This window comes from Rattus norvegicus, chromosome 3 (assembly GCF_036323735.1).
Source record: "Rattus norvegicus strain BN/NHsdMcwi chromosome 3, GRCr8, whole genome shotgun sequence".
In the NCBI taxonomy this organism is placed as follows: Eukaryota; Metazoa; Chordata; class Mammalia; order Rodentia; family Muridae; genus Rattus; species Rattus norvegicus.
The window spans coordinates 177698610-177724124 of record NC_086021.1 but is presented as its reverse complement, the minus strand read 5'-3'; the positions used below and the strand labels follow the sequence as shown (position 1 = coordinate 177724124).

At 51.3% G+C, this 25515-nt stretch overlaps 1 protein-coding gene across 7 annotated transcripts in view; it reads left to right on the top strand.

Annotated features, from left to right (window-relative positions):
- The window catches only part of Nfatc2 (nuclear factor of activated T-cells 2), a 132305-nt gene that overhangs the window by 23369 nt on the left and 83421 nt on the right, over window positions 1-25515 (top strand). For 5 of the 7 annotated variants that reach the window (XM_039105142.2, XM_017591799.3, NM_001107805.1 and 2 more), the window contains exons 2-3: window positions 12125-13160; window positions 17399-17570. In XM_039105142.2, coding sequence (XP_038961070.1) covers window positions 12125-13160; window positions 17399-17570 — 1208 coding nt within the window. The remainder of the gene's footprint in view (window positions 1-12124; window positions 13161-17398; window positions 17571-25515) is intronic. The other 2 variants (XM_039105143.2, XM_039105144.2) reach the window with 1 other exon arrangement.

The window sequence follows — 25515 nt, the reverse complement described above, 5'->3', positions numbered from 1 at the left end:
CACACCAGAAAAGGGCATCAGATCCCATTACAGATGGTTGTGAGCCACCATGTGGTTGCTGGGAATTGAACTCAGGACCTCTGGAAGAGCAGTCGGTGCTCTTAACCACTGAGCCATCTCTCCAGCCCCTTGATGTTAATTTTTAAATTAAATGTAATTTTATCTTTTGGCACCCAGCCCTAAAGATCCTTGCGTTGTGAGTGATTGACTCAAACATTGTTCCCTTTATCTTTTGAAAATCCCAAGCAGCCAATTTTCTTACTATTTATCTGTTGAAGAACTAAGGTCATGCCTCAGGGCATCCTCTATGCCGTGGATATTACTAGATGGACCATCCAGTGAAGTTTTTATTTTTACCTTGGCATGTGGTGTGTGTGTGTGTGTGTGTGTGTGTGTGTGTGTGTGTGTGTGTGTGTGTGCTCATGAGTGCCTTTGCATATGCGTGTTTGGGTGTCTTTCCTTAGCACCTGTCTGACTTGTTTTGTTTGAGGCAGGGTCTCTCGCTGACCGGAAACACACCAGTTTAGCTAGACTGGCTGGCTGCTCAGCAAACCCGAGGCTCTGCCTGGCTTCACTTCTCCATTGCTAGGATTATGAGGGGGCTCCGTCACCATGCCTGGCTTTTTTTATGTGGGTGCTAGGCTCAACTCTGCAAGCATTTTACCAACTGAGCCGTCTCCACATCCCTTGGCGTTTACTTCCAAAGCCCTGCGCCCTGGACCTTTAATGTGTTTTCTCGCTCCCTTTTAGCAGGCTGATCTGGAGGCAGAGTTGGGGTAGGGGGAGTTCCTTTTCCTGAGCGGGCACTGGGGCCCAGTCTGCCTTCTAATCTAAGGCTTTGGAAAAGGGCCTGTTTTAGTTAATAAAGTACATTTCTCCTAGCAAGCCCTTCCCTGTGAATTTTAATTGAGCTATGCCTGAGCAAGCTTTCAGAAGGCAAGAAAGTGGCCTGCGACTCCTGGGATTAGTCAAGGCCTTATCAAAACAGACCTGTTGCCGTATGCCTGCAGAAGGGGGCTGCTCACTGAGGGAAACCTTTAAGCCTGAATGGTTTGCAGCGATCATCTTAAAGGCTGAGGGAAGGGGGGTGTTTGCCTGCCTAATCCTCAGAAGGTGGGCTGCAGGTTTGAAATCCACAGTGGGTGATGTCACCTCTGCCGGGTAGATTGGGAGGAATGTCTTAATGACCAGGTGTGTGTGTGTGTGGGGGGCACTGATTAAGTGTACCCACCTTTGGGAACATGGCACTCCTGTTATATGGGGTTGGGGGTGAAGAGGAGTATAACTAAGACATGGCCTGTCATTAAGGTAGGTCGGAGTCCCTGGTTGAGGGTTTCCTGGCCCCATCCATGGTCACCAAGGGGAAAGTTTGCTTGCAGGACAGGCTTTTGAGGGAGTGAGAATGAGTGGAGGGGCTCCGTCTGGGAGGAGGCTAGGCTAGGCAGAGGCTGCAGAGAAGGCACTGACTGTCTAACTTCATCCCTTCCCGCGGGTGGCCTGGGTAGGCTGTGTCGCGGCCGGTCCTGTTTCTGTAGGAGAATGATCTGAAATCTATTTCTGGTGAATACTTCTGACCGAATCTTCCCTACTCCTTTTGCTGAGGAAGCTCTCCTGTCAGATCTTCAGATCTCAGGCTTGTTCTCCAGGAACCTTCGTCTTTAAAAGTGGAGTGAGGGTGGCTGATGAAAGGAAACGAAGGGCTATTCACAGGAAGCAGCACCCCTCCCCCCATTTCTGAGAAAGAAACGTACGAAGCACCGTATAGGAGAATCCAGGATTGACATTGAGCTCATCCCTGCCCGGGTGACCCTGTTTTATGTGAAATTCAAGGCCAGCCAGGCCCAGTCTAGGACAAGAGAGTTCAGATGGTGTAGTTATTTGCTGGGCACCGGGGAAGGAGTCCCCAGGGCAGCAATACTATCTTGGGCATGTACGCATGTGTATGCGCATGCGCATGTGCGTGCGCATAAAGCTTGAGGTAGCTATTCGTCATAACTATGTGACGCCACATCAGTGATGTCTTTGTGTGTGTGTGCGCACGTGCGCGTGTGTATGCGTGTGTGTGTGTATGTGTGTGTGTGTGTGTGTGTGTGTGTGTGTGTGTGAGACCTTGGGAGAGTCCCTGTACCTGAACTTCAAGTTTCTCTATTTCTTTTTTTTTCTTTTTTCTTTTTCTTTTCTTTTCTTTTCTTTTTTTTTTTTTTTTTTTACCGAACCAGGGCCTTGCGCTTGCTAGGCGAGTGCTCTACCACTGAGCTAAATCCCCAACGAAGTTTCACTATTTCTATCAGAGGGGTGTTGTTAATATCAGCCTGCCGGCTTGTTATAAACTTCTGAAAGAAACACATGCAGGCTGGTGGCTTAGTGAACACCAGCTATTAGACAGCAAGCAGGTGACTTGGATCCTGGAAGGCAGGAGGACCCCAAAATACCTCAACTGCTAAAAGGCCCCTGGTGCCCTCTGCTGAAAGGAGACCTTGAGGCTTACAGGCTGCACTTGCCCCTCGGCCTCTGATGCAGCCCAATGCGCTGTGTTTTTGTGAGCATCCTACCAGCTGCTGCTTTGCTAGACTCCTTGCTCTGGTTCTGTCCCCTGCCCTCTCAAGTAGGTGCCTGACTTGGTGGCAGACTTGGAGGCATTGCCGAAGCTGCCTCTGTCTGGTGAAGGCAGACAGCTGTCTTCCCTGGGACAAGGTCAGCAAAGATGAGAGAGTGCCAGGCGGCCTCTGCCAGCACCTCTATGCTGGCGAGACAAGAGGGTAAACGTCCCCTCGCCTTCTCTGGTGTTCTTGGACCCGCTGGTCTGGGTGGAATTTCTCAACTCTCAGGGCCCTGTCTGTGTGTGTCACCTCTGAATAAAGGGTGTGACAACCTGGATCCTCTCCTTCGCACACATGACTCATTTATGGGGAATCCAGTCATCACTGTCCTCTGTGTGCAGTGAGGGAGGGGGACAGGGGACTGAAAGCTTAGAGGAAATTTGTTGAGAGCCCCCCCCCTTCATTACTTAAAGGTCATTGGTGACTCTTGAAAGTGCTTCTCCCTGTAGACTCTGAAGGCAGGCAAATGGGAAATCCGCTGCCTTCCTGGCCTGCTACGGGGCTCCTGCAGTCACATGTGCAGGAGTCTAGGGGGTGGCCTGAAGTCCTGAGACAGAGAACCTACTCCTTCTCATTGCTGCCAATGTGTTGGCTGGCATGGCATCTTGTGCGCGACCATGATGCCCCAGAGCTAGACCTCAGATGTGAGCTCATGAAGGGTGAAGGGTTGGAATAGTTGGGACAGGGACCCCCCCCAACCCAGATTTGTAACTCCTCCCACTGTGGGGCTGTGTCCCCTCCCCACAAGGCACTTCCTACAGGCCTAGTAAACTTCCTATTTTTATCATTATATCCCACTTCCTAAAAATTCTGCCTGCCTGTGCTTTTAGATACTTGAAAGCTTGTGTCCAGGCTGTTCCTCTCTCCATCTCCTCCCTGTCTCTGTCTGTCTGTCTGTCTGTCTGTCTGTCTGTCTCTCACACCCTCTCTCTCTCTCTCTCTCTCTCTCTCTCTCTCTGTGTGTGTGTGTGTGTGTGTGTGTGTTTTCTTTTGGAACAGAATCTCAGGCTGGCCTGGAGCTCACTATGTAACCCATGCTGGCCTCAAACTCCAGGAAATCCTCCTGCCTCAACTTCACAAATACAGGGACTCCAGTGTGTGTGTGCCTGCTCTTCAGTGGCATCTTGGCCTTGAGCATGGGTCCATTCTTGAGCATGAGTACCCATCTGGCAGGAGGCACAGGAAGAAAAGCTGGCAGAGACCACTGAGTGGCTAGAGTGTGATTTTAACTCTTCCCCTAGCCAAAGAAAAAAGAACATTCTAGAAGAAAAGTGTTGGGCTCTTATGTTGTCAGGCCAACAATGGTCCCCAGAGCAGGTTCAGTCCTGGGGGCCCCTCCTTTCTTTGGGTTATAGTTAAGGTATCACCATTCCAAAAATAGCCTCTTTCACGAGAAATAGGGGTTCAGTAGTGGTTGTGGGGGTGTGTGGAGGGGCCAGGTTACATCAGATCACCTTGGCTCTGCAGCTTCAAAGCTCTGTGACTCTGGGCAGATTACTCACCCTCTCTGACCCTCATTTTCCCCGTTTGTAAAACTGGGAAAACGATATTACCTGTTTCATAGCGTTCTTGTGAGAAAAGCCAACGGACCTGTGTTGGTTGTGTGTGGTGGTCTTTGGTATAAAGCAAATGGCACAGGTGTGTTGACTCCTAACACTTCTGTTATGACAGGCGGCTTACTGAGTCACTAACAGTTCAGTGCAAGTTAGTGGCTTCGCTCCCCGGCAGCTGGGGGGAAGGGAGTGAGGAGCACAAGTCACAGGAGGGAGCGTGTGCTGGAGGCTTTCTCTAGCTGCTTCACACGCTTCCAGAGGTCTGCACAGTCTGGGGTGCCAAGAGAATTCTTCAAGTGCTGACCGGTCTATTTTATTTCTGAAAAATTCCTTCCTCTTTTACAGAACGCTTTTGAAGAAGTTGGGGCTAGCGTGTGCCTCACTGTCAAACCAAACGGAGAAACCGTAGCAGGGGAGGTCAGAATTGTTAAAAAGATTTACCCAGTGTCTGTTATATGTATTTGGGGCTTTGTGTACAGTAGCTGAGCTGCCCTGGTGCCTAACCTGTGGTGTTACTCATGAGGACGCAGAGTGTACGCAGGTCACACAAGGAGGGGGAGGGGTGTCCTGACTTCTTTGAACACAGTGAACAGCCTTTTCCTAGTGGTAGCCTGGCCTGGCCTCTGGGTACCTTGTAGGTAAGCAGCCAGTCTTTTCCTGCAGTTTCAGAAAAATTGGCAGAGGACTCCCCAAGAATTCTCAGGGTCCAGATGTTGAGTGAGCCCCAGGACCCCATGGCAAAAAGCATGGTATTTGTGAGCGACCCTTGGGTGTCAGTCATAGAACCAAATGGCCAGTTGAAGCTCTGGGGGAGTCAGAGGGACCAGGCGTGAGCAAGGGGTGCAGAGCAGCTACGGAGGGGGCAGGGCAGCCAAGGATGCTTCCTCAGGTTCCAGGGTGTGGTTCATAGGCAATGCTTCAGGCAGACTGAGTCTCTTCAGAGGGCAGGAAGTACAGTTGAAGCTTCGAAGCTCAGAGCCGCAAGCCTCAGCCTCAGTGGATCCTGAAAAATAGGAGGGCATTTGGGTGGCCAGCTGTTGGAGTGGATAACTCAGCCGTATGCACACCAGCCCCTGCTGCAGAGTATCTTTGGGTTGGAGTGGGCCAGAATCTCCAGCCCACAGTGGGCATGCCCCATTGGTTCCCAGGAAGGTCTCGGGGTAGGTGGAGCCAGCTCTAATGCTTCCATTTTCTTGTCTGTGGAGGGCGAGCAGGCTGTCCCTGCTGCTCATGTAGAAGTGAGGGTTAAAAGCCATGGATTGTGTCATGTGCTGACTCCAGTGTGGGTCCATTCCTAGTATTTTAGCTAGCTACCTGATCCCTGCACTCACCTTCTTGGGGTAGAGGGACAAATCAGTGACCATGTCAGTGGACCTCACCATAGGACTCTTTAGGAGTTGAGCTTAGAAGCTACTGTAGTCTAGTCTGGTTAGTCAGGCAGACAGTGGCCCAGAAAAAGGAGGTATGGGAGGGGATTCTGGGCAAGGGGAACAGCAACTGTGAAGTGTGTGTGTGTGTGTGTGTGCGCGCGCGCGCGCGTGCATGTGCACAATCGCACATGCGCATGCATGTGCATGCATGTGCACATATGTGCAAACATGTATGTGTAAGTGTGTGCAAGTGTGCATTCATGTGCACGTGTACGTACGTGCATGTGTGTGAGCAAAAACATGCAAGTGTGTGTGCATGTGCATGCATATATGCATGTGTGCATGTGCGTGTGTGTGCATGTGCGCACGTGTGCACTCCCACTGTGCATGTATGTGCATGTGCGTGTATGTGCATGTGTGCAAACATGTAGCGTAAGCATGTGCAAGTGTGCATTTTTGTGCACGTGCATGTGTGTGAGCAAACACGTGCAAGTGTGTGCATGTGCATGTGCATGTACGTATGCATGTGTGCACTGTGCACGTGTGTGTGTGTGTGTGTGTGTGTGTGTGTGTGTGTGTGTGTGTTGAGAAAGAGGACAAGATAGAGAATCCAGAGCAGCTATGGCTCCTGCCTTCCTCCTTCTCAAGGGTAGGCCAGGCATCTCTCATGGTAGGTGACATGGAAGTGTCCCACCATGAGTGTCCCACCATGAGTGCATGGCGCATAGAGAGAGCTATCTCCTCTTTATGTGTCTATGGGTGTTTGCCTGCATGCATGGCTGTGTTGTGCAAGCCTAGCGTCTTTGATCAGAAGAGAGTGTCAGACCCCCCTGGGACTAGAGTTACAGATGGTTATGAGGTGCCATGTGGGTGCTAGGAATCGAACCTGGGTCCTCTGGAAGACCATCCAGTGCTCTTAACCACTGAGCCATCTCTCCAGCTCCAGGAGCTCTCTCCTAGATACTGTTTTCTCCTTGAGTTGGTAGGAATGTGTCTCAGAGGAGTGCTCCCAACCCTTGAGTGCCTTCCTAAGCCCTGGGCTCCCTTCTGCTGCCTGTGTGCCTAAACATGGGCACACTGCAGGGTCACAGAACCTATGCTATATCTCAATGGTGGTGGCAAACCAAGGTGCTTAGAGTTTGACAAAGCCTGTTCACCTCTGCCTGCCACACAAATTATACCTCAAAGAAAAAGCAATGTGAGTGTGGGGGTGTGTATGAAATGAGGGCTTAGAACCTTTGTCCAGATGATCCACTGGAATGTAGTCACCCCTCACCCCCGGGTAGCACTACATATGAAACAGCCTCCCATATGCAAGTATTCCGTTACTGAGCTCTCTCACGCCTGGCCCTCTTACGCAGGGTCTTGCTAAATTGTTCACGCTGGCCTTGAACTCACTCTGTAGTTCAAGCAGGCCCTGAACTAGGTGATGCTCCTGCCTCAGCCTCCTGGAGTAATGTAGACCATTCCTTTCAAAATAAAAATTAAGATGTGGGGCTGGTCAGATAGCTCAGTGGTTCAGATCACTTGCTGCTATTCCAGAGGACCATTGAATTCACGACTGCCAGCTCACAGCCATTCGTAACGCCAGCTTCAGGAGGCTCTGGCGGCCTCTGTGAACACACACACTCACACACACACACACACACACACTCACACATACACACTTTAAGAAGGAAAGGGTAGAGTGGAACAGGCATGGTACGCACATAATGTTCACAAGCAATGCTGCCTACAGCTGAGATGCAGAGGTTTATGGAAACCTCCTGAGGAAACTGGCATCAAGGTGTGCTTCTGAGCTACGCTGGCTTCTATCTGGGCTCTGGGCAGGTGAGGCCAAAGGGCCCAAGAGTGAGGATCCCAGCCACTCTCAGAAAGATGCTAATGGCTTGCCATTTGTGAGGTTTGCTGTCAAATCCCAGAGAAAGCAAAAGCTCTTTGTTACCTTCCCACCCCTGCTGGCTGTTAAACATTTATAGACTTGGGGAGAGACAAGAGGGGGAAGAAAGAAAGGAAAGAAAACTGCCACCAGGGTAGGTTAAACCAGTGTAAACACTGCAGTGCTAGGCTCTGAGGGCTTGGCTGATCCTTGGGGTTCTGAGGCTGTGTGCGTGCATGCGCGCGCGCGCGTGTGTGTGTGTGTGTATGTATGTATGTATACACCCACGTGTGCACCCATGTGTGTGTACGTGTGTGCAGTGTATGTCCCATGTTTGTGTGTGTGGCCATGTGTGTGTATGTGTGTGTGCACACATGTGTATGTGTGTTGTGTGTGTGTGCCTTGTGTGTATGCTCAAATGTGCACCCATGTGTGTATGTATATATCCCATGTTTGTGTGTGTGGCCATGTGTATGTGTGTGTGCACAAGTGTGTAAGTGTGTGTGCCTTGTGTGTGTCCCATGTTTGTGTATGTGGCCGTGTGTGTGTGTGTGTGTGTGTGTGTGTATGTGAGCACACGTGCGCACATTTCTCCTGCCTCAGCCTCCAAGTGCTGGTATGCTGGGCACTACCACACCCCATGATGCGTGTCCATGCTGGACAGGTCTGGATTGCTCACAGCATCCTGAGGCATGTTCCAGTGTGACTGGAATCTCTGTATGGGGCTGGTGTCTGGTTTGGTCACTTTGTAGAGAATGGGTTCTCAGAATATCACTGAACACGGATTTGATGCTTAATGGCTCCTATGTTAGACATCTGTGCTGTGCTACCTGCCTGGAAGTGGCATGTGCACGCGCGCGCTCGGGCACACACACACACACACACACACACACACACACACACACGCAGCAGCAGCAGCAGCAGCAGCAGCAGCAGCAGCAGCAGCAGCAGCAGCAGCAGCAGCAGCTCAAGTTCAGACGCACCTTCACCCGTGCACAATGTAAACCCCAGCTCTGCAGCCCAAGCTAGAGAATGAAAGCGCCAAGGGACGCAGACGAGCTTTTCCTCTGTCCTGGTCTAAGCGAGTCTGTGGGGCCTGGAGTGGGTGGGGACTTTTCTTCTGCCGCTAGCCACTTAGCAGCAGAGCGAGGAGTAAGTTCTGTTTCCCGCCCAGTCAGCAGAGTTCCGTCGTCATGTGTCATGTTCCATGTCACCTCCACCTCCCCCAACCTGCTCCACAGAGGCTAATTAGGTTTGCGACATTGAGTTTGTTTTCTCTGCATAATACAGAAACCAAAGAGTCTCCTTTTAGCAGGGCTGCAGAAATGGTTCAGTGCGAGGACCTGAGTTTGGCTCAGGCATGGCTACACACTCTTGTAACCCCAGTTCGGTTAGGCAGAGACAGGAGGATGGCTGGCGCTTGCTGGCCACCAGGCTGGCTCAAAGTTCAGTGAGAGACCCTGATTCAAAGGGAATAAGGTAGAGAGTGAGGGGGCAGGACACCTGACATCCTCCTCTGGCTTTGTGTGTGCCTAGGTGTGCACACATACACACACGTGCACACCCTCCCCACACGTGTGCCCCCTCCTCTTTTAGACAGCCCATCCTGTGTCCACTTTACCCTGTCTTTACTACCGAATCTCAGTGGTCACTGGTGTCCGGTGAGAAGGATTTTTGCATGTTACTGTTGGAATGAACTAGAGCCTCCGACAGCCCCAGGGCTGCAGACACTAACCTAAGGCTCGCTCCTCTCCTACGGGATGCATTTCTGAGAGTGCTGCTCGGAGCTCTGGGATGTATTTGGGATTTCTTGGGATGTTACCCATCTAGTCACCCTCTCTACAGAAGATGCCCTCTGCCTTGTAGGTCAGGGGGTGACATTTTGGAGGAGTGCTGTCAGGGTCCCGTGCGATTTTCATGGGACACATGGGAATGCTGGCATTCCTCTGTCAAGGGCCTACCTTGTGCCAGCTCCCATCCAGGTGACAGAGGTTCAGTAGGACTTAGGAGAATTCTCATGGCATCTCTGGTCAGGAGATGGGCAGGCTCGCTAATCAGTAGCTGATATCACGATTACTTCGGTAGAATTGGGGGACATACAGGGTGTAGAGCAGGCACCCCTTGGGGGAGCGAGCTATTAAGGGACAGTGGCAGAGCTTGTGGGCCTGGGTGAATGGAGCTGCTGGGGCAGAGGGAATAGAAACTGCGAAGTCCTGAGGCCAGGAGGAAGTGGGTGCTTCCCCCAAACCTCACTTTGCCTGGAATCCAGAGAGAAGAGAAGCCGAGGGTGGGTAGAACAGACCCCAGCCATGTTGGCCCAAGTGAAGTCATTTGTTTTCATGCTAAGAGCGGCGATCAGCCCTTTGGGAGCCTTCATCTGGAACAGGGGCACCATCTGGGCATGTTGAGGTCAATTCAGCTAAGTTGGCGTACCCTTCTTCTGTGGAGGTCCAGAAAAGGTACACAGAGACCAAAGATCACCAGAGTGCCCACCCCAGCTCCCCAGAGCAGGAGACCTATTCCTGGCTTGCAGGATACTGGGTATGATTCTTTTATTAATCCTCTAGGTCACTTCACAGATGTTTGTGTGAGGAAGGACAGTGGCAGGAACTGTGGTGGGTGCGAGGCAAACAATGCTGTCCCACAGCGGTTGTGAACTCAAAGTGGAGTAGAACTACCAACGTCCATAAAGAGCCAGAGAGGAAAAGTTTTAAGACTTGTGGCTCGTATAGACCCTGCCAAAACTCTAAGCTCTCCTGTTACAGTGAAGGAGCAAACTCTAGGGATAAATAGACATGGTTGTGTACCAATAAAACTTTATCAGCAGACGAAATGCCGGCCCTTGGGCGGGGACTTCTTGCCTGGCCCTTATTTAGCAGGACAAGTTCACTAAATACACATATATATCAGATGTGTGTGGGGGGATCTGGTAGAGAGTGCAAAGGAGAGGTGGCAGGGCAGGGTTTGGAGATGATCTTTTGGGGTGCAGTCTATGGAGCTATAGTGAGAGCAGATACATGGAGTAGGGGAAACATTCCTAAGAAGAGAGAAGGGAGAAGAGGGAAGAGCTTCCTCAAGAACGCTGAGCAGGAAGTGTTTGAAAAGCGCTTAGTGGAGCTGTCTCTGAGCTGCTTGGGGGGGGGAGGGATACTGGACACAGGTGGAGTGGGGAGACAGGCTGGTGGCAGGGACAGACAGGCCACATGATGACCAAGCCGAAAGACCAAAGGAAGCACGGAAGGACAGTTTCCAGAGTGGACATTGGTCAGAGGATATTTGGGAAAACTGAGAGAGAATAGGGGGAAGGGACAAGACAGACACGTGTGCAGGGAATGCTGGTGCTGGTTTGTGTCTTGATAACAGAGAGGTCAGGATTTGCTGGCGGCTGGGATAGGCGCCAAGGCTGACTCATCACAGATGGAGAAGTGGGGCCTTGGAGAAAGAGTTGGTGTCAGGTGGTGGGAACTAGCGTCCCTTGGTGGCTCTGGAGAAATTCCCCAGTGAGGAATGTAAGGGGTTAGGCTTGCGGTTCAAGGGACAGAATGAGGTGACAGAGTAACAGTCTACTGGAGTGACCCTCTTGTCTGTGGTGGGCCCTTGAGATGGGTCAGTAGAAACTCAAAATTGCCACTGCTGTTCCAAAGGTATTTAGGCCAATCTGTATCCCTCCCCTTAATGGTTGGGGGGTTCTATAGCCATGATCCTGACTTTGGGGGAATCAAAGGGATCCTTTCAAGGAGTTCTGTGTCTGCTAATTTCATATCTTTGGGGGACTCTTGTCCCCACCTGGGCCATGTCTATGAAGGGACATGAGCAAGGAGGGAATCCTGGTTCTAGAAACGTGGGTGCAGACATCTCAAACGCAGACTCCGTGGACCCCAGATTCCGTGTTGTTCCTCTGTATCCTGAGGCCACATCATACATGTGAAATGAGGTCACCTGTAGCCCTGGAGAGTTAACAAATTCTAGTAATGGGGTCGTGACCCACACTGACGTGAAATAACCCCAGTTGGGAGGGAGGAGACCCAGAGGGTAAGATAACCCAGTTGGGGTACTTTTCCTTCAGTTGGTGGTCTGTGGTCCTGTGAGCTATGGGAAATATCAAATCCACTTTAAGGTCTTTTCTTTGTGCCCATGTGCACAAGCATGTTGATGCAGGCACATGTGTATACCATGCATGTGCATATGTATGTGTGCATATGGAGACCAGAGGTTGATGTCGGGTGTCTCCCTCAAATGCTCTCCACTTATCTTTTGTGACAGGGTCTCTCCCTGAACCTGTAGTTTGTTGAATTGGTTACAATATCTGGCCAATGAGCTTTGGGAACCCTGTCTCTGCCTCTTCCTGGACTTTTTTGTAGGCTCTGGGGATCAGACTTGGTTCCTCATATTCACGTGACAGTTTCCGGATCGAACCATCTCTCCAGCTCCTAAGATTCCTTTCTGAGTGATTTTAGGCCTCAGCTTGGAGACCCTTAGGCCAGTTTATCTTCCATACTTCAGCTTGCTACAGGGCTCATGTAGCCAATGCCTGTAGTTGTGGACTCTCTCGAGGGAATTTAGGACCAAGTGGCTTCACTTTACTTGTGGCAAGCTCAGGGTTTGGCATGGTGGGGTATTAAAACCAACCAGTGACAGGAGACCACGCCCACCCATGACTGTGACTCGGCTCCCCAGTTCTGTTTTAGAGGCTTAAAGACCCCCTCCCCCTTCTCTTTCCAGAAGAACCGATCGCACATAAGGCCATCAGCTCACCCTCCGGACTCGCATACCCGGATGATGTCCTGGACTATGGCCTCAAGCCATGCAACCCTCTCGCCAGTCTCTCTGGCGAGCCCCCTGGCCGGTTCGGAGAGTCGGATAGTATAGGGTTCCAGAACTTTCTGAGCCCGGCCAAGCCAGCAGGGGCTTCGGGCCCGAGCCCTCGGATCGAGATCACTCCATCCCACGAACTGATGCAGGCAGGGGGGGCCCTCCGTGGGAGAGATGCCGGCCTGTCCCCCGAGCAGCCGGCCCTGGCTCTGGCCGGCATGGCCGCCAGCCCGAGGTTCACACTGCCCGTGCCCGGCTTCGAGGGCTACCGCGAGCCGCTTTGCTTGAGCCCCGCTAGCAGCGGCTCCTCTGCCAGCTTCATTTCTGACACCTTCTCCCCCTACACCTCGCCCTGCGTCTCACCCAATAACGCCGGGCCCGACGACCTGTGTCCCCAGTTTCAAAACATCCCTGCTCATTATTCCCCCAGAACCTCTCCAATAATGTCACCTCGAACCAGCCTCGCCGAGGACAGCTGCCTGGGCCGACACTCGCCCGTGCCCCGTCCGGCATCCCGCTCCTCCTCACCCGGTGCCAAGCGGAGGCATTCGTGCGCAGAGGCCTTGGTTGCCCCTCTGCCCGCAGCCTCACCCCAGCGCTCCCGGAGCCCCTCGCCACAGCCCTCGCCTCACGTGGCACCCCAGGACGACGGCATCCCCGCTGGGTACCCCCCCACGGCCGGCTCTGCTGTTCTCATGGATGCCCTCAACAGCCTGGCCACCGACTCGCCCTGCGGGATCCCCTCTAAGATATGGAAGACCAGTCCTGATCCAACTCCCGTGTCCACTGCTCCATCCAAGGCAGGCCTGGCCCGCCACATCTACCCTGCTGTGGAGTTCCTGGGGCCGTGTGAGCAGGAGGAGAGGAGGAATTCCGCTCCAGAGTCCATCCTGCTGGTACCACCCACCTGGCCCAAGCAATTGGTGCCGGCCATTCCCATCTGCAGGTGAGTGGGACTTTAAGAGCTGTCCATGCCCGAGTGTGCCCTAAGAGCTGGTTTTCCCATTATTTACATGGATTTTTGTCACATAGATGACACTTACTGGCTATAAGTACCTGGGAAGGATGTTCATTTCCCCAAGCCTTAGTTTCCTCATCTGTAAAATGGGTACATCTGTAAAATGTATCTCTGATACAGCAGGTGGTAGTGAGGATGTTATTGTGTACTACGCATGATGGCTGCCCCCTAGGGCACATCATTTACTCTGTCACCCAGCAAGTATGATAAAGTCCATACTATGTGCTGGATTCCTTTAAAGGAGCAGATAGCTGTGAACTAGCCGAAACAGGCCTGTAAGCCTGCCACTTTGGAGCAAACCTCGGTATGTAACACCTGCTTCCTCGTTCTAAGAGGAACTGTGTGTGAGGGCATCTGGTGCCTGCCATTAGACTGTGCTTGGTGAGGAGGAAGCCCAAGTAACAGCAAATGGCACAGCTCAATCCTCAAATAGCATAAGAACCAGACGGGCCAAACAATGGGTGTGGCTCACAGCCTAGCGGCTTTGGGCTGTGTGAGGACTGAATGTGTGTCCTGACTCTGCCGCTCGTTGCCTGTGTGAACGTGGGCATTGTGCCACCTTCCTGTTTTTGTGCCCGAGACAGACATTAGTAAACAATTACGGTTTTCTCATTGAGCACATTTACGACAGAGCAGACATCACTAATCAATCATGGCTCCCCTACCTCAACCCCTGCACTTGTGCGAACACGTTTTTTGGGTCTTTGTTCATTTCCCGTGAGATGAGAGGAATAGCGGTACCTACCTCTTACGGACTTTTGTTTTTCATCAAGAGCTAGGTAAAAGGACACAAGTCAGAGGCCTGGCTTAGAGCCTGTATGAAGTAAGCGCTCAGGAGCAGGGCAGCTCTGTTATGCTCTTACAGGGGGTCTTAGTTCCTTTCCCTGCTGCTGACTGAAACACCCTGACAGATACAAGTAAAGAAGCAAGACTATTCTGGCTCACGGATCCAACGTATGGTCCATCGTGCTGGGAACGTCAGAGGCAGGAGCTTTTTAAACAGTCCAGGATCCCAGCCTAGGGGATGGTGCCTCTCACAGTGGGTGACTATTCCCACCTTAATTAATCTTGTCAGGATCACCCAGGCACACCTAGTGGTCTGTCTCCCGGGTGATTCTAGAGCTGAAGTTGACAGTTGAGGTGAATTCACTCTGGAGCTTTAAAGGTCACCCAGGGGACCTTTAGGAAGGACTTCTTTGCCGACAGGCCTTGTGCCAGGAGATTGATGACAGGTAGAGGGACGACAGTAACATGAATAGGGGCCCTGCTGTGTGCCCGCCGGACTCTGTGTGGCATCCTGCCTCTTCCTTGTGTGAACCTGGGTTGGTTATTTGGCACTTTTATTTTGTCTTTTTTTTTTTTTTCTGGAGCTGGGGACCGAACCCAGGACCTTGCGCTTGCTAGGCAAGCACTCTATCACTGAGCTAAATCCCCAACCCCTATTTGGCACTTTTAAAAATATTCGTTTGGATGCCAAGGAGAGAGCTGAGTGAGGGAGACGTGTGCTGCCTCTCCTCTCTGCCCAACCTGTCATATGAAGCACAGGAGGCCTGGACTGTCACTGTCACTCTGTGTGGTCCACACAGTGCTTTCTTTAGCAAAGGGAAGCATTCTCACCTGATAAAGCACAGTGTTGAATTGAGTTGGCGAAGCCTGGCTGGGCCTGTCAGCCCCTCACAGGCTGCACTGAATGGGAAAGGATAAGCTTGACCCTTGTATGGTCTTGGCCATGTGTGAAAATCAGGAGGTGCCATGGGAACTCATGCATGTGCCACCTCAGAGAACCTTTGAATACAAGAGTCTATGAAGTAAAACTGCTTATCTGCCCACCCACCTATCCATCTATCCGTTTGCCTACCTATTTCATCCATCTAGCCACCAATGCATGGAGCTCACCCACCCACTGACCTATCCCATCCACCCATCCATCCATCCATCCATCCATCCATCCATCCATCCATCCATCCATTCACATATCCATCTATCCACATATCTATCCATCCACATATCCATCCATCTGTCCATCCATCCATCCATTCACTCATCTATCCATCCACCCATCCATCCATCATCCATCCATCCATCCATTCCTCCCTCCCTCCCTCCCTCCCACCTATCAATGTTAGGCCATGGTGAGATTTTCTCAGACCCATTTAAGAATAAGTTGGTTAGACAAGATCAGTGTGGAGACAAGTGTGTGTCCTAGATTTGGGGTCAAGTAACTAGAGTTGGAGCCTAGTCTGTGTCTCGCCCTGTGATCTTAGGTAACATTTTCTGAGGTGCAAAAGGAAGATACTGGGCTGTTTTTCCAGACCTTGGTCGACTCTATAATGATGTAATTCTTACCCATGTTGAGTAGCTGTTGATATACAGGACAGCATTGAGACTCTAAGGTTGAACTCTTAGGTGCTGAAACTTAAAACCTTCCCTTGAAGTGTGGTCTCTGCATCTGATACCATAGCCAAGTCAAAGAGTCCATAGAAAATGATGTGTGTGTGTGTGTGTGTGTGTGTGTGTGTGTGTGTGTGTGTATGTGTGGTATGTGGGTATGTATATGTGCATGTATGTGTATGTGTGCTATAAGGTGTATGTATATGCACACATATGTGTGTATACATATATGTATGTGTGCATGAACTTGTGTATGTATGTGGTATGTATGTATATGTCCAGGTACATGTGTATGCACAGTACACGTGTTGTATATGTATGTGTGGTGTGTGTATATCTGTGTCCATGTACATGTGGTATCTACATATGCATGTATGTGGTATGCATATGTGTATGTCCATGTACATGCATATGTGTTGTGTGTATATGTACATGCACATTATATGTATATGTTTCTGTGTTATACATATGTCCTTGTACATGTGTGTGATGTGGGTGTCCATGTATGTATATGCGTGTGGTGTATGTGGGCACGTACCTGTGTGTATAAGAATGTGTGTGGTGGGGTTGGGGATTTAGCTCAGTGGTAGAGCGCTTGCCTAGGAAGCGCAAGGCCCTGGGTTCGGTACCCAGCTCCGAAAAAAAAAAAAAGAAGAATGTGTGTGGTGTGGGTATATGTGTATTCCATGGGTATCTGTGTCATGTTTCTTTTTTTTCTTTTTTTTTTTTTTTTTTTCGGAGCTGGGGACCGAACCCAGGGCCTTGCGCTTCCTAGGTAAGCGCTCTACCACTGAGCTAAATCCCCAGCCCCCTGTGTCATGTTTCATGTATGTGTTATGTGTGTATATGTGAGTGGTATGTGTATATGTATGCCCATATACATGTGGTGTGTATATATGTTTGTGGTGTGTGCCTATACACATGTGTGTGTATTTTCCAAGGAAAACGATTAGTGCTAATCGTTATTGATTGCCCTGATGCTAAGCTCCTCATAGGATTTCAGTATCCTCACGGCTGAGGAAACTGGCCTAGAGAGTTGCAGGCATCTGCTCACAGACACAGGGGAGTAGGCGTTAGGGCAGGGATTTGCACTTGGTATGGGACTCTAGTCATGATCTTCCTTTACCCCTCACATGGGGTTCACGTAGTTTGGTCCATCCATACCTGAACTACATTCCCCTCTGTGCTTCTAGGACCCATCACTCAGCGGCCCATCAGTTAGTGATCATGAGTGGACCTGAGCTCATTCCCAAATGCATTGCTAATCAAGACAATGAGACATAGAGGCCCAGTCTCTTTACCCTCTGACTGTAGGAGACTGAGCCTAAGAGAGTACTTAGCCCCTGGGGAGGTAGTGGCATACTCCAAGTTGCCACTGAAGCCTTCCAAACTCACTTTTGCCCTCTGGAAAAGGAAAAGTTCTGGTAGAGAGATGTTTTAGAGATCAAGGTTGGGTTTTTCACAATTTTTAGAGAAGCCATCACAGCCATTGGAAACATGCAGGAACTAACACATAATGAAATTAGCTTCATCCCCGTCCCCCATGGAACCAGTTACACTGCCTTCATCAGGATGAAGATGAGAGCAAGGGGGGGGGGGCTTTGCCTTCGGAAGAGCTCCCCTACCATGAGGGGGCAATTTGTACCTCCTCGACACTCAGCATTTTATTCCTTTACCCCTGGGTACAGTTTTCAGAAAAGGGGCCATTTACATTTAGTGTAAATACAGACTAATTTGGTTTTATGTCCTCATGACTGGGTCTTTTCTTCCCACAGCATCCCCGTGACTGCATCCCTCCCACCACTAGAGTGGCCACTCTCCAACCAGTCGGGCTCCTATGAGCTTCGGATTGAGGTCCAGCCCAAGCCCCATCACCGAGCCCACTATGAGACAGAGGGCAGCCGTGGCGCTGTCAAAGCCCCAACAGGAGGACACCCTGTGGTGCAGGTATGGAGTCAAATTCTCTTACTTCTGTGCTCTATGCTGTCACCAGGAGTTTCACTCTCCTTGCTGCTGTTCGTGAGACTGAAAATACCTCTGCTTTCTACTCCTCGGAGAGAGAGAGAAGCCTGAGAGGAGCATCAAGAGCTTAGTGCAGAATTGCATTCTGGGGGGAAGTCTCAAGGGCGGGGTGAGGAAACATGATGTTCCTGTGGAAGATGGTCTGGCTTTTTCTTTGTGATGGAGAGATTGCTAGAATGTGGCAGAGTTGTTAGAGCTGTAAGCCTCTCTGCTCGCTTTTTCCTAAACATTTTTTTATGTCTGTGGCTTGCGAGTAAACCTGAGATGTGTATAAGTAAGTAGAGAAATTCAGGTTTTTTTTTCTCCTCCAAAATAGTTGAATTGAAACATTCTTCAAATTGTATAATCTGGTTAGCTACAAAGCACAGACAGGTGTCTAAGTTCCCGCTGTGTGAACCCACACAGCTCAACTCACCAGAATCTTCTATACACTGTAACTGTTTATTTGTCTCTATGTTACAGCGGAACTACAATATGGTAGGGACCTGGACACTGCATTTCTAAGCGTCTTTGAGGGGGATTGTGAGTTCCAGGCCAGCCAAGGCTATATAGAGAGACCCTGTATCTCCCCCATCCCCAAAAGAAAAAAAAAGAAAGAAGAAACTTCCTTAGAAAGTATAAAACAGGAACACAGGAGTAGAGACCAGAAGGCAAACAACCCCCAAACGCTAAAATTCTCCCCAAGTGCACTGGGTGTGTTCCCCTAGTTCAGGAACCCCAACTGTGATCAAAGCATTTGCTACATGGCCATAACAAAACTGTAATGAAGCCCATTGTTCTGTACAATTAATATATGCCAAGGAGAAGGGGAAAAATGACAAACCTGGCACAGCCTGCTCTCTGACCTGGCAGCCCTAGACCCAGGTTCCTTTCCCAAAGCCTGAGCCTCCCTTTCCCCTTTCTTATGTATCTTGTGGTTGTTACTTCTGCTCTGACATTGGGGCTGATGTACAGGGCAGTGTATGCTGGACTTTGCTGTCTTCCTCTAATGGCGTCAGCCCAAGTACCGGCTGGCCACCTTGAGCATGTGCCAGCTGATGGTATAGCTGGTTGGTTAGGGGGCGTCTGCGGGAAGCCTCAGTTGCTTCTCGCTGCTTGTAGGGTACCTTGGGCAGTCTGATCTGGTGGATCTTGGTAAGCTCTGGTTTGGGGTCCTAACTAGATAGGAAGGTACTGAATGATGATGTCCTGACTCCAAGGCCTCACTTCTGGATGATTGGTGGGTCAGCGCCACTCCAGTGAGCTGGAGGGGGTCAGTCCCTTTCTGCTTGTAGCCTCTTAAGTCCCCCGCTGTCCCCATCATGACTCTCTCTGTGCTTGCACAGCCCTTGGCCATGGCTCCTAAGAAACCACCTCCTCTCTGATGTCACTCCATGGATTCCAGCTGCAGCAGCCAGAGGGGCTGAAGTCTATCCTTTTGGCTCGGGGGGGGGGGGGGGGGGGCTCCACACCGTTTGGTCTCTAGCCCCAGGCCTGGAAGGGAAGCAAACTCGGAGGGACCTGCCTCATGGGCATCCCTGCCTTCAGGGCCACAGTCCATTATGTGCTGTCATCGCCCACAGTTGGTGGCTTTGTGACCTTTAGTTTTGAGTCTCTGTGGCCGGAGAGCTACTCAGCTACCAGCTATTTTAACCTCCCCTAACACTACTGTTTTTAAAAAGAAGAAAGTCTGTTATGATTGGCATGGCTCAGTTGCTTGAGGAGGGGACCCTGGCCTGCAGGTTTGCTGGGAGACTGGGTCCTGATAGAGAAGCTCACTAAAGGCAGGCGAGGAGAAAGGGAGAGATTGCATATTGTGGAGGAAGGACCAGAGGGTAATTCTAGAACGCCCGACAGAAAGCAAGGGCCTGGGAGTGGCTTTGCCTAGTCCATCCAGCACGGGATTAATTTGTGGGGCTTGCCCTACACCTGTGCCATCTGCTGGGCTTGGCTCTGAGTCCAGGGAGAGTCGGGAAGGAGTCGTGCCTCTTTTGTGAGGGGGAGACAGCGATGATCTTGAGGGTGGTGGATGGATTAATCGTGTCAAGAGATAGTGAGGAGAAGTTCCTGGCCCTTTGGGCCTGTGACACAGAGGGGTGGGTGTGACCGGGGCAGAGGTCAGTGGAGTTCTTTGAGGAAGGGGCTGGGGCTGAGGACAAGGCACACGGGGGTGTGGGCAGGGTGCAGCTTGTACCCGGGGGTCCCGGGAGGAAGAACACTGAGAGGAGGAGCAGAAAGAGGCTGGTGTAACTGGAACGTGAGGGTAGGGAAGGGGTGTAGGACTAGGGTTTTGGGGTGTGGGGTGAAGATGCGGAAGAGGACACAGAACTCAGGTTCTCGCCCTCCATGTGGAGCAAGAGGAAGGGGACTGGAGACTCCTTCGAAGGGCTCTGTGTGTCTCGGCGCATGAGCTGTTTTCATTCACTGGTCTGTTAGTGCTTATTTCTTGGATACCAGGCAAGGCTCTGGGTTCTCAGGATGACAGGAACCCAACAGCCAGATTTCACATTCAGTACAATGATGAGCATTTCAGAAGTGCTTACCACATGAGACCCATTCCATTTTCATCAGGGTGAGGTCTCAAAACTTGTCCAAGGTCACTGCCGTTTAACGACAGAGTAATGGTTGCTTCAGGACCTTGCTTGTCATCCATGGACAGTTTAGCCTGACCTCTGTCTCACAGAGAAGTCTGGTGCTTGTGCCTCCTCCCTGTACTCACTCTACAACGTCACCTACTGTCCTGGCTCTGACCCTCTTGCCAGCTCATTGGAACTCAAGTCCTGTTCTCTGTGAGGATTCTGACAGACTCTGACCAGAGGATCATGCTACCACTGTGTGCTGAGACCCGTGACTGGGAAGCCATGTGAGAAGCTGGGCTCGGCTTGGCCTCAGAAACAGGAGTAGACATGATAGTGGCAGAGATCAGGAGAGAGTCAGAGGAAGCTCTAGGTCTCAGTGAGGCCTTGACACTGTTCATCTAGGGCTGGGCCATAGACAGTTCCAGAAAGGGAGTGGCTGGATGATAAGTCTGGAGGAACACTATTGCTCTGCCCCCAAAGTTCACACCTCTCTTCTGGCCTGTTGATTCTCAAAGTGATGTCTCGGGGATGTTCATTTTCTTCCAAAGACACTAGGTGGATTATAATTTAAAACTGTATTGAACAGACCGTGCCCGCTATAAAGTGAAATGTGGGACGCTTCACGTTTTAGCAGATTTTAACGGGGATCTTTGTGGCCGGGAATGTGGCTGCTTTGTAGACTGCTCACCTTACGGTCTCGAAGCCCTGGGCTCCACCTTTGCTTGGCACTACTAAATGGGGCGTGGCTGTGCATATCTGTAATCTTAGCACACCTGTAGGATCTAGAGTCAAGAGTTCTGGAGGAAGCATGGGGCTCTCTCAGGACTCTAGCTGTCCTCTCATCTCAGGCAGCAGGTCTTAGCTTTGTGAGCCAGGAGCAGCTCCCAAGCTCACCAGGTTCAGGTGGTTCCGCCTGTCAGGAGGCTGGGGAAGCCAGCAATCTCTCAGACTGCTAGAGGCTTCCAGGATCATCTCTTGGATTTCAGTCCGTCACTCACTCTGAAGCTGTGCAGAAGGGAGAAAAGCCAGCCGAGTCCCCTTCCCTGGTGAGGTTAAGGGATAAACAGCGCCCCCCAGGCAGCCCTATGTGTGTGGTCCTCTCTGATAAGTTTGTGAGCTCACAACTTCCTGTTTCCTTTTTAGATGTGTGACAGGAAGTGGGTCTTACTGATGGTCATTTGCTGGGGTAGAACGTGTGTGCTAACATCTGTGGAGGCTCATGGGGCCCTGGCTGTGGGGTAGGGGAGTAAGGCTGGCTCAGCTGGGTTGGGGAGGGTTGGGGGATAGGCTCCTCTGGCTCAGACTACAGAAGAAGAGTCTGGGATGGGTGTGTATGTCCTGAGGTGGCTGGGGACTATTTGTTCATAAGTTCCTTAGTCTCTGTCCCTACAGAGATGAGCCAATATCAAACCCAATAAAGAGAAAAGCTAGGGCTGGTAAGCCGGCTCAGCAGACAGGTGCAGCCAAGCTTGATAACCTGAGTTCCAGCCCTTAGACCCATGTGTAGGAAGGAGAGGAGTGACGTCCAAAAGCTGTCCTGTGACCTCCACGTGTACCCCGTGGCATGTTTTCCTGGTCAGGTTAACTGTAGAAAGGATCCCTGTGTTTGGCTCTTGGACCATTGTGGAAGGTGACGGCGTCCCGTCCATCCCAGGCAGACTCCTTTGTTTTCTGTGTATGTGGGAAGGCGCCTTGTGTGTGACTCGACCCAGCCCGTTTATCAGAGGATAAGGATGGGGAAAGGTAGGGTGGAGCGGCGTGTGAATGAGGAGTCCCTGTTAGGAGAAGCTGCCCGCAAGTCCTGCCTTCTCTCCTCTCCTCTGTGCCTGTCCTCTTGTGACATTAACAATTTAATAAAAAATTACTGAGTGTACAGCCTAAGCTTAGGATATCTGTTGGCTGCCTGTGGCTATGTGACCTGCTTGGGGGTTTCTTTGGCTGTGATGATTACCCCCAAAGTGGTGGGGCCGTGTGTGTGTGTGTGTGTGTGTGTGTGCAAGTGTGTGCATGAGTGTGTAAGTGCGTGCATGCGTGTGTGCTTGCATATGCGTGTGCGTGTGTTTATACTCAGCTCCTCCCCCAAAGAGTACCCAGGGGAGGATAGATGTGTCTCAAGCCTCTCTAAGAAGACCAAGGGTCCCCCATTTCTTCAGGTCTGGGCAGAGCGTAGAGGCTTCCAGCTCGTTGGAGAACTCACTGTTCCCCTGAGGGAGAGCTGAGCACGTGTGTCATCCTAAGAGTGACATTCGCTATGAGCTTTCCTCGGTGACCTATTTAGTCTGCGGTGACACCCTGGAGCATAGGTGGTAGGATTACTATGCTCACTTTACAGACAGCAGAAGTGGAGCACAGCACCGGAGCAACTTGCCTGATGTCACCCAGGCCGTGGTGATGGCTGGAAGTGGCCATGAGGGATCGGAAGGCTAGGGCTGTGCTGTTAACTGAAAGAAGAGGAAAGGGAGCAGGGTGTGTGGGGTGAGGGGTGCTGGCTCTGAGGTACTAGGTGTAGCTCATGGCGCTCGGGGGCAGGGCGGGGCTTCATCTTGTAGACTTGCTTTTTCTTGTCAAGAGCATCAGGATGTGGGGCTGGGATGCAGCTCAGTGCTGGATGGGAGGCCCTTTGGTTCTCAGTACCACGTGCACACACACAGATGGGTGAAGGCTGGGAGATGTCGCAGTGGTAAAGCGTTCGCTACGTAAGACCCGAGTTGATCTCCAGGGCAACAGGGTGGTTGCACGTGCTTGCCCTCTAAGTGACAGACCTGGGGATGCAGAGAAGACTGGAGGGTCCCTGAGGCCTGCTGACTAGTGCAATCTATGAGCCTCAGGTTCGGTGAGACGGCCACGGACACAGCTGAACCCTTCCGTGTGCTGCTGGCCCTCTGCATCTGGCTGTTTCTAGTTGCATACAGGATCAGATTCCACACTCACCAGCATTGGGAGACTCAGTCCCAGTTAATAGATGTAGCAAGAAGCTCTGGGAAGGGAAGGGAAGCCCAGAGGTCTGGCGTGGGCTTTGGGCTTGGCTTGGCTTTTGTTGATCTCCCTCCAAGTGGTGACATCTGCTGCTCCCAGACGGCTCTGAAATGATCTAGGCACAGAAGAGAAATATGGGGTGGCATCTGGTTACCCGTGGGACCTCTAGTTGTGGGGGCTGACATGAATGAGTCGGGGCAGATTTCTAGAAGGTTCTCCTGCAACAGCTAACAGGGCTGCCCTTCTGGTTGTGTATTGGGCACTGTACCAGGAATCTCTCTGCCTTGTCTCTGTATTCCCCTGGAGAGCCTTGGGGAAGGAGCCTCTGGCTAAGTAGTCCTTCAAAAGAGAGTGACTGGGGCTGGGGATTTAGCTCAGTGGTAGAGCGCTTACCTAGGAAGCGCAAGGCCCTGGGTTCGGTCCCCAGCTCCGAAAAAAAAGAACCAAAAAAAAAAAAAAAAAAAAGAGAGTGACTATTGACTAAGGGGATGGCTCAGTGGCAGGAAAGACCATCTGTCTAGAGACGGAAAGACCTGAGTTCGTATCCCCAGCACCCATGTAAAGCGCTGGGAATGGCTGTGTATACCTATTGCCTCAGCTTGCACAGGTGGGGACTAAAGGGCGCTGAGAGCTTGCTGTCCAGCCAGTGTAGCCAAATGGTGAGCTTCCAATTCAGTAAGAGGTTCTCTCAGGACGGCAAGTGATGGAGGAAAAGCCCTGATATCCTGCTGTGGCCTTTGCATTTGTACACATGTGAATGCACACCCATACACTCAGGTGCATAGAACACACACACACACACACACACAGACACACACACACACACACACACACAGAGACAGAGACAGAGACAGAGAGATAGACAGACAGAGAGACAGAGAGAAAGACACAGAGAGACACAGAGAGACACAGAGGCAGAGACAAAGAGAGACAGAGAGACAGAGAAAGAGAGACAGGGAGAGAGACAGAGAGAAACGGAGAGAGAAGATAGTGACTGTTATCTGCAAATCTATCTCTCTTGTCCTCAGCTGGCCTTTGCGAGCCTCCAGATGCTCTGTGGGTTTAGCAGCTGAGGCCCAGGCTGAACAGGCAGCATTTTCTCATGGTATCATGAATGAGTCTCCAAGCTGACTTGGGTGGCGCCAGCTCTGTCAACAACTCCCACTAACTAGACAGCGAGGTTGGGTGGGTCAGTGGAAGTGATGGCTTCTCAGGGGTTCTGGGACAGTTATGAATGGCAAAGATGATCCTTTTGCACCCCTGGTGGACCCTGGTGGGCTTATATCTGTGTGTTGGCTGGGGCAGGGCTGCAATCTCCTCTCTGTTACTAAAGCAATCAGTGGAGCTTGGAGGGACTTCCTCATGGAGCAGCGTCTTATCTGCAATAGCACGCTGGGCCAAGGCCTCACCCTCACTGGCAAGCACCCTGTCTAGGCTGCACCCCCGCCCGGAAGCTGTCATTGGCCCTGTTTACAGGTGAGGATGTGGGAGCTCCCAGGAGTCTGTGCCCTCTCGGTTGACACGGGTCTCCTTGGGGTGACACTGACGCTGCCCTCTCAGGGTCCCTGCAGACATTAAACGAATGAACGTGACATAGTATAGGAACATGGAGTCACCTTGAGGTGCTCCTCAGTTTCCCTCTGTGGCAGCCTTGGAGGATAGAGCTACTAGTGCAGGCTCCCACAGGTGGTTTAGAGTTCTCTTCCCACCCTGCACCGGGTAACTCTGACTCACAGTAACACAGTTGTGAGACCAGTGCCAGTCCTGTCCTTAGCTTGAGCTCTGTGGAACCTCTGCTACCCTTGTTCCCAAATGGTGTTGTGACATTGCCATCACCACCCCAGGCTTCAGATGTGAACCCAATCGCAGGAGGTCAGGGAGCAAGCCTCCTCCATTGGGGAACCTGGATTTAGAGTTATATCTTGCCTGTAGGGCACTTTGGCTCTAGGTTGTCCCCCAGCCAGCGTAAAGAGTGAGAAGGGATACTGAGTGTGTCCACATGAGCACACATGCCTATGGAACTTCACATATGTGTACACATAGCTGTAAACCTATGTGTGATTCCTCTATATTTGTAGACATATGTGTGCACACACACGTGAATGTTTTTTACGTAACCACGCACATGTGTGCATATGTGCGTGTTCCTTGCCGCCCTGTTTTGTTGGTTTAGAGCTTGAACCTGGGTTCTCCAGTGTGATTAGCAATGATGTCACTGGGCTCTGTCCCCAGCCCTCACATACACAGGAAAACATAAAGAATTGCAGGGCACCCGTCCTAACTGGTGGAGGCTGCTGATGTCCCTTTCCCAGATGCCCTGTGTTTACGCATGCCTT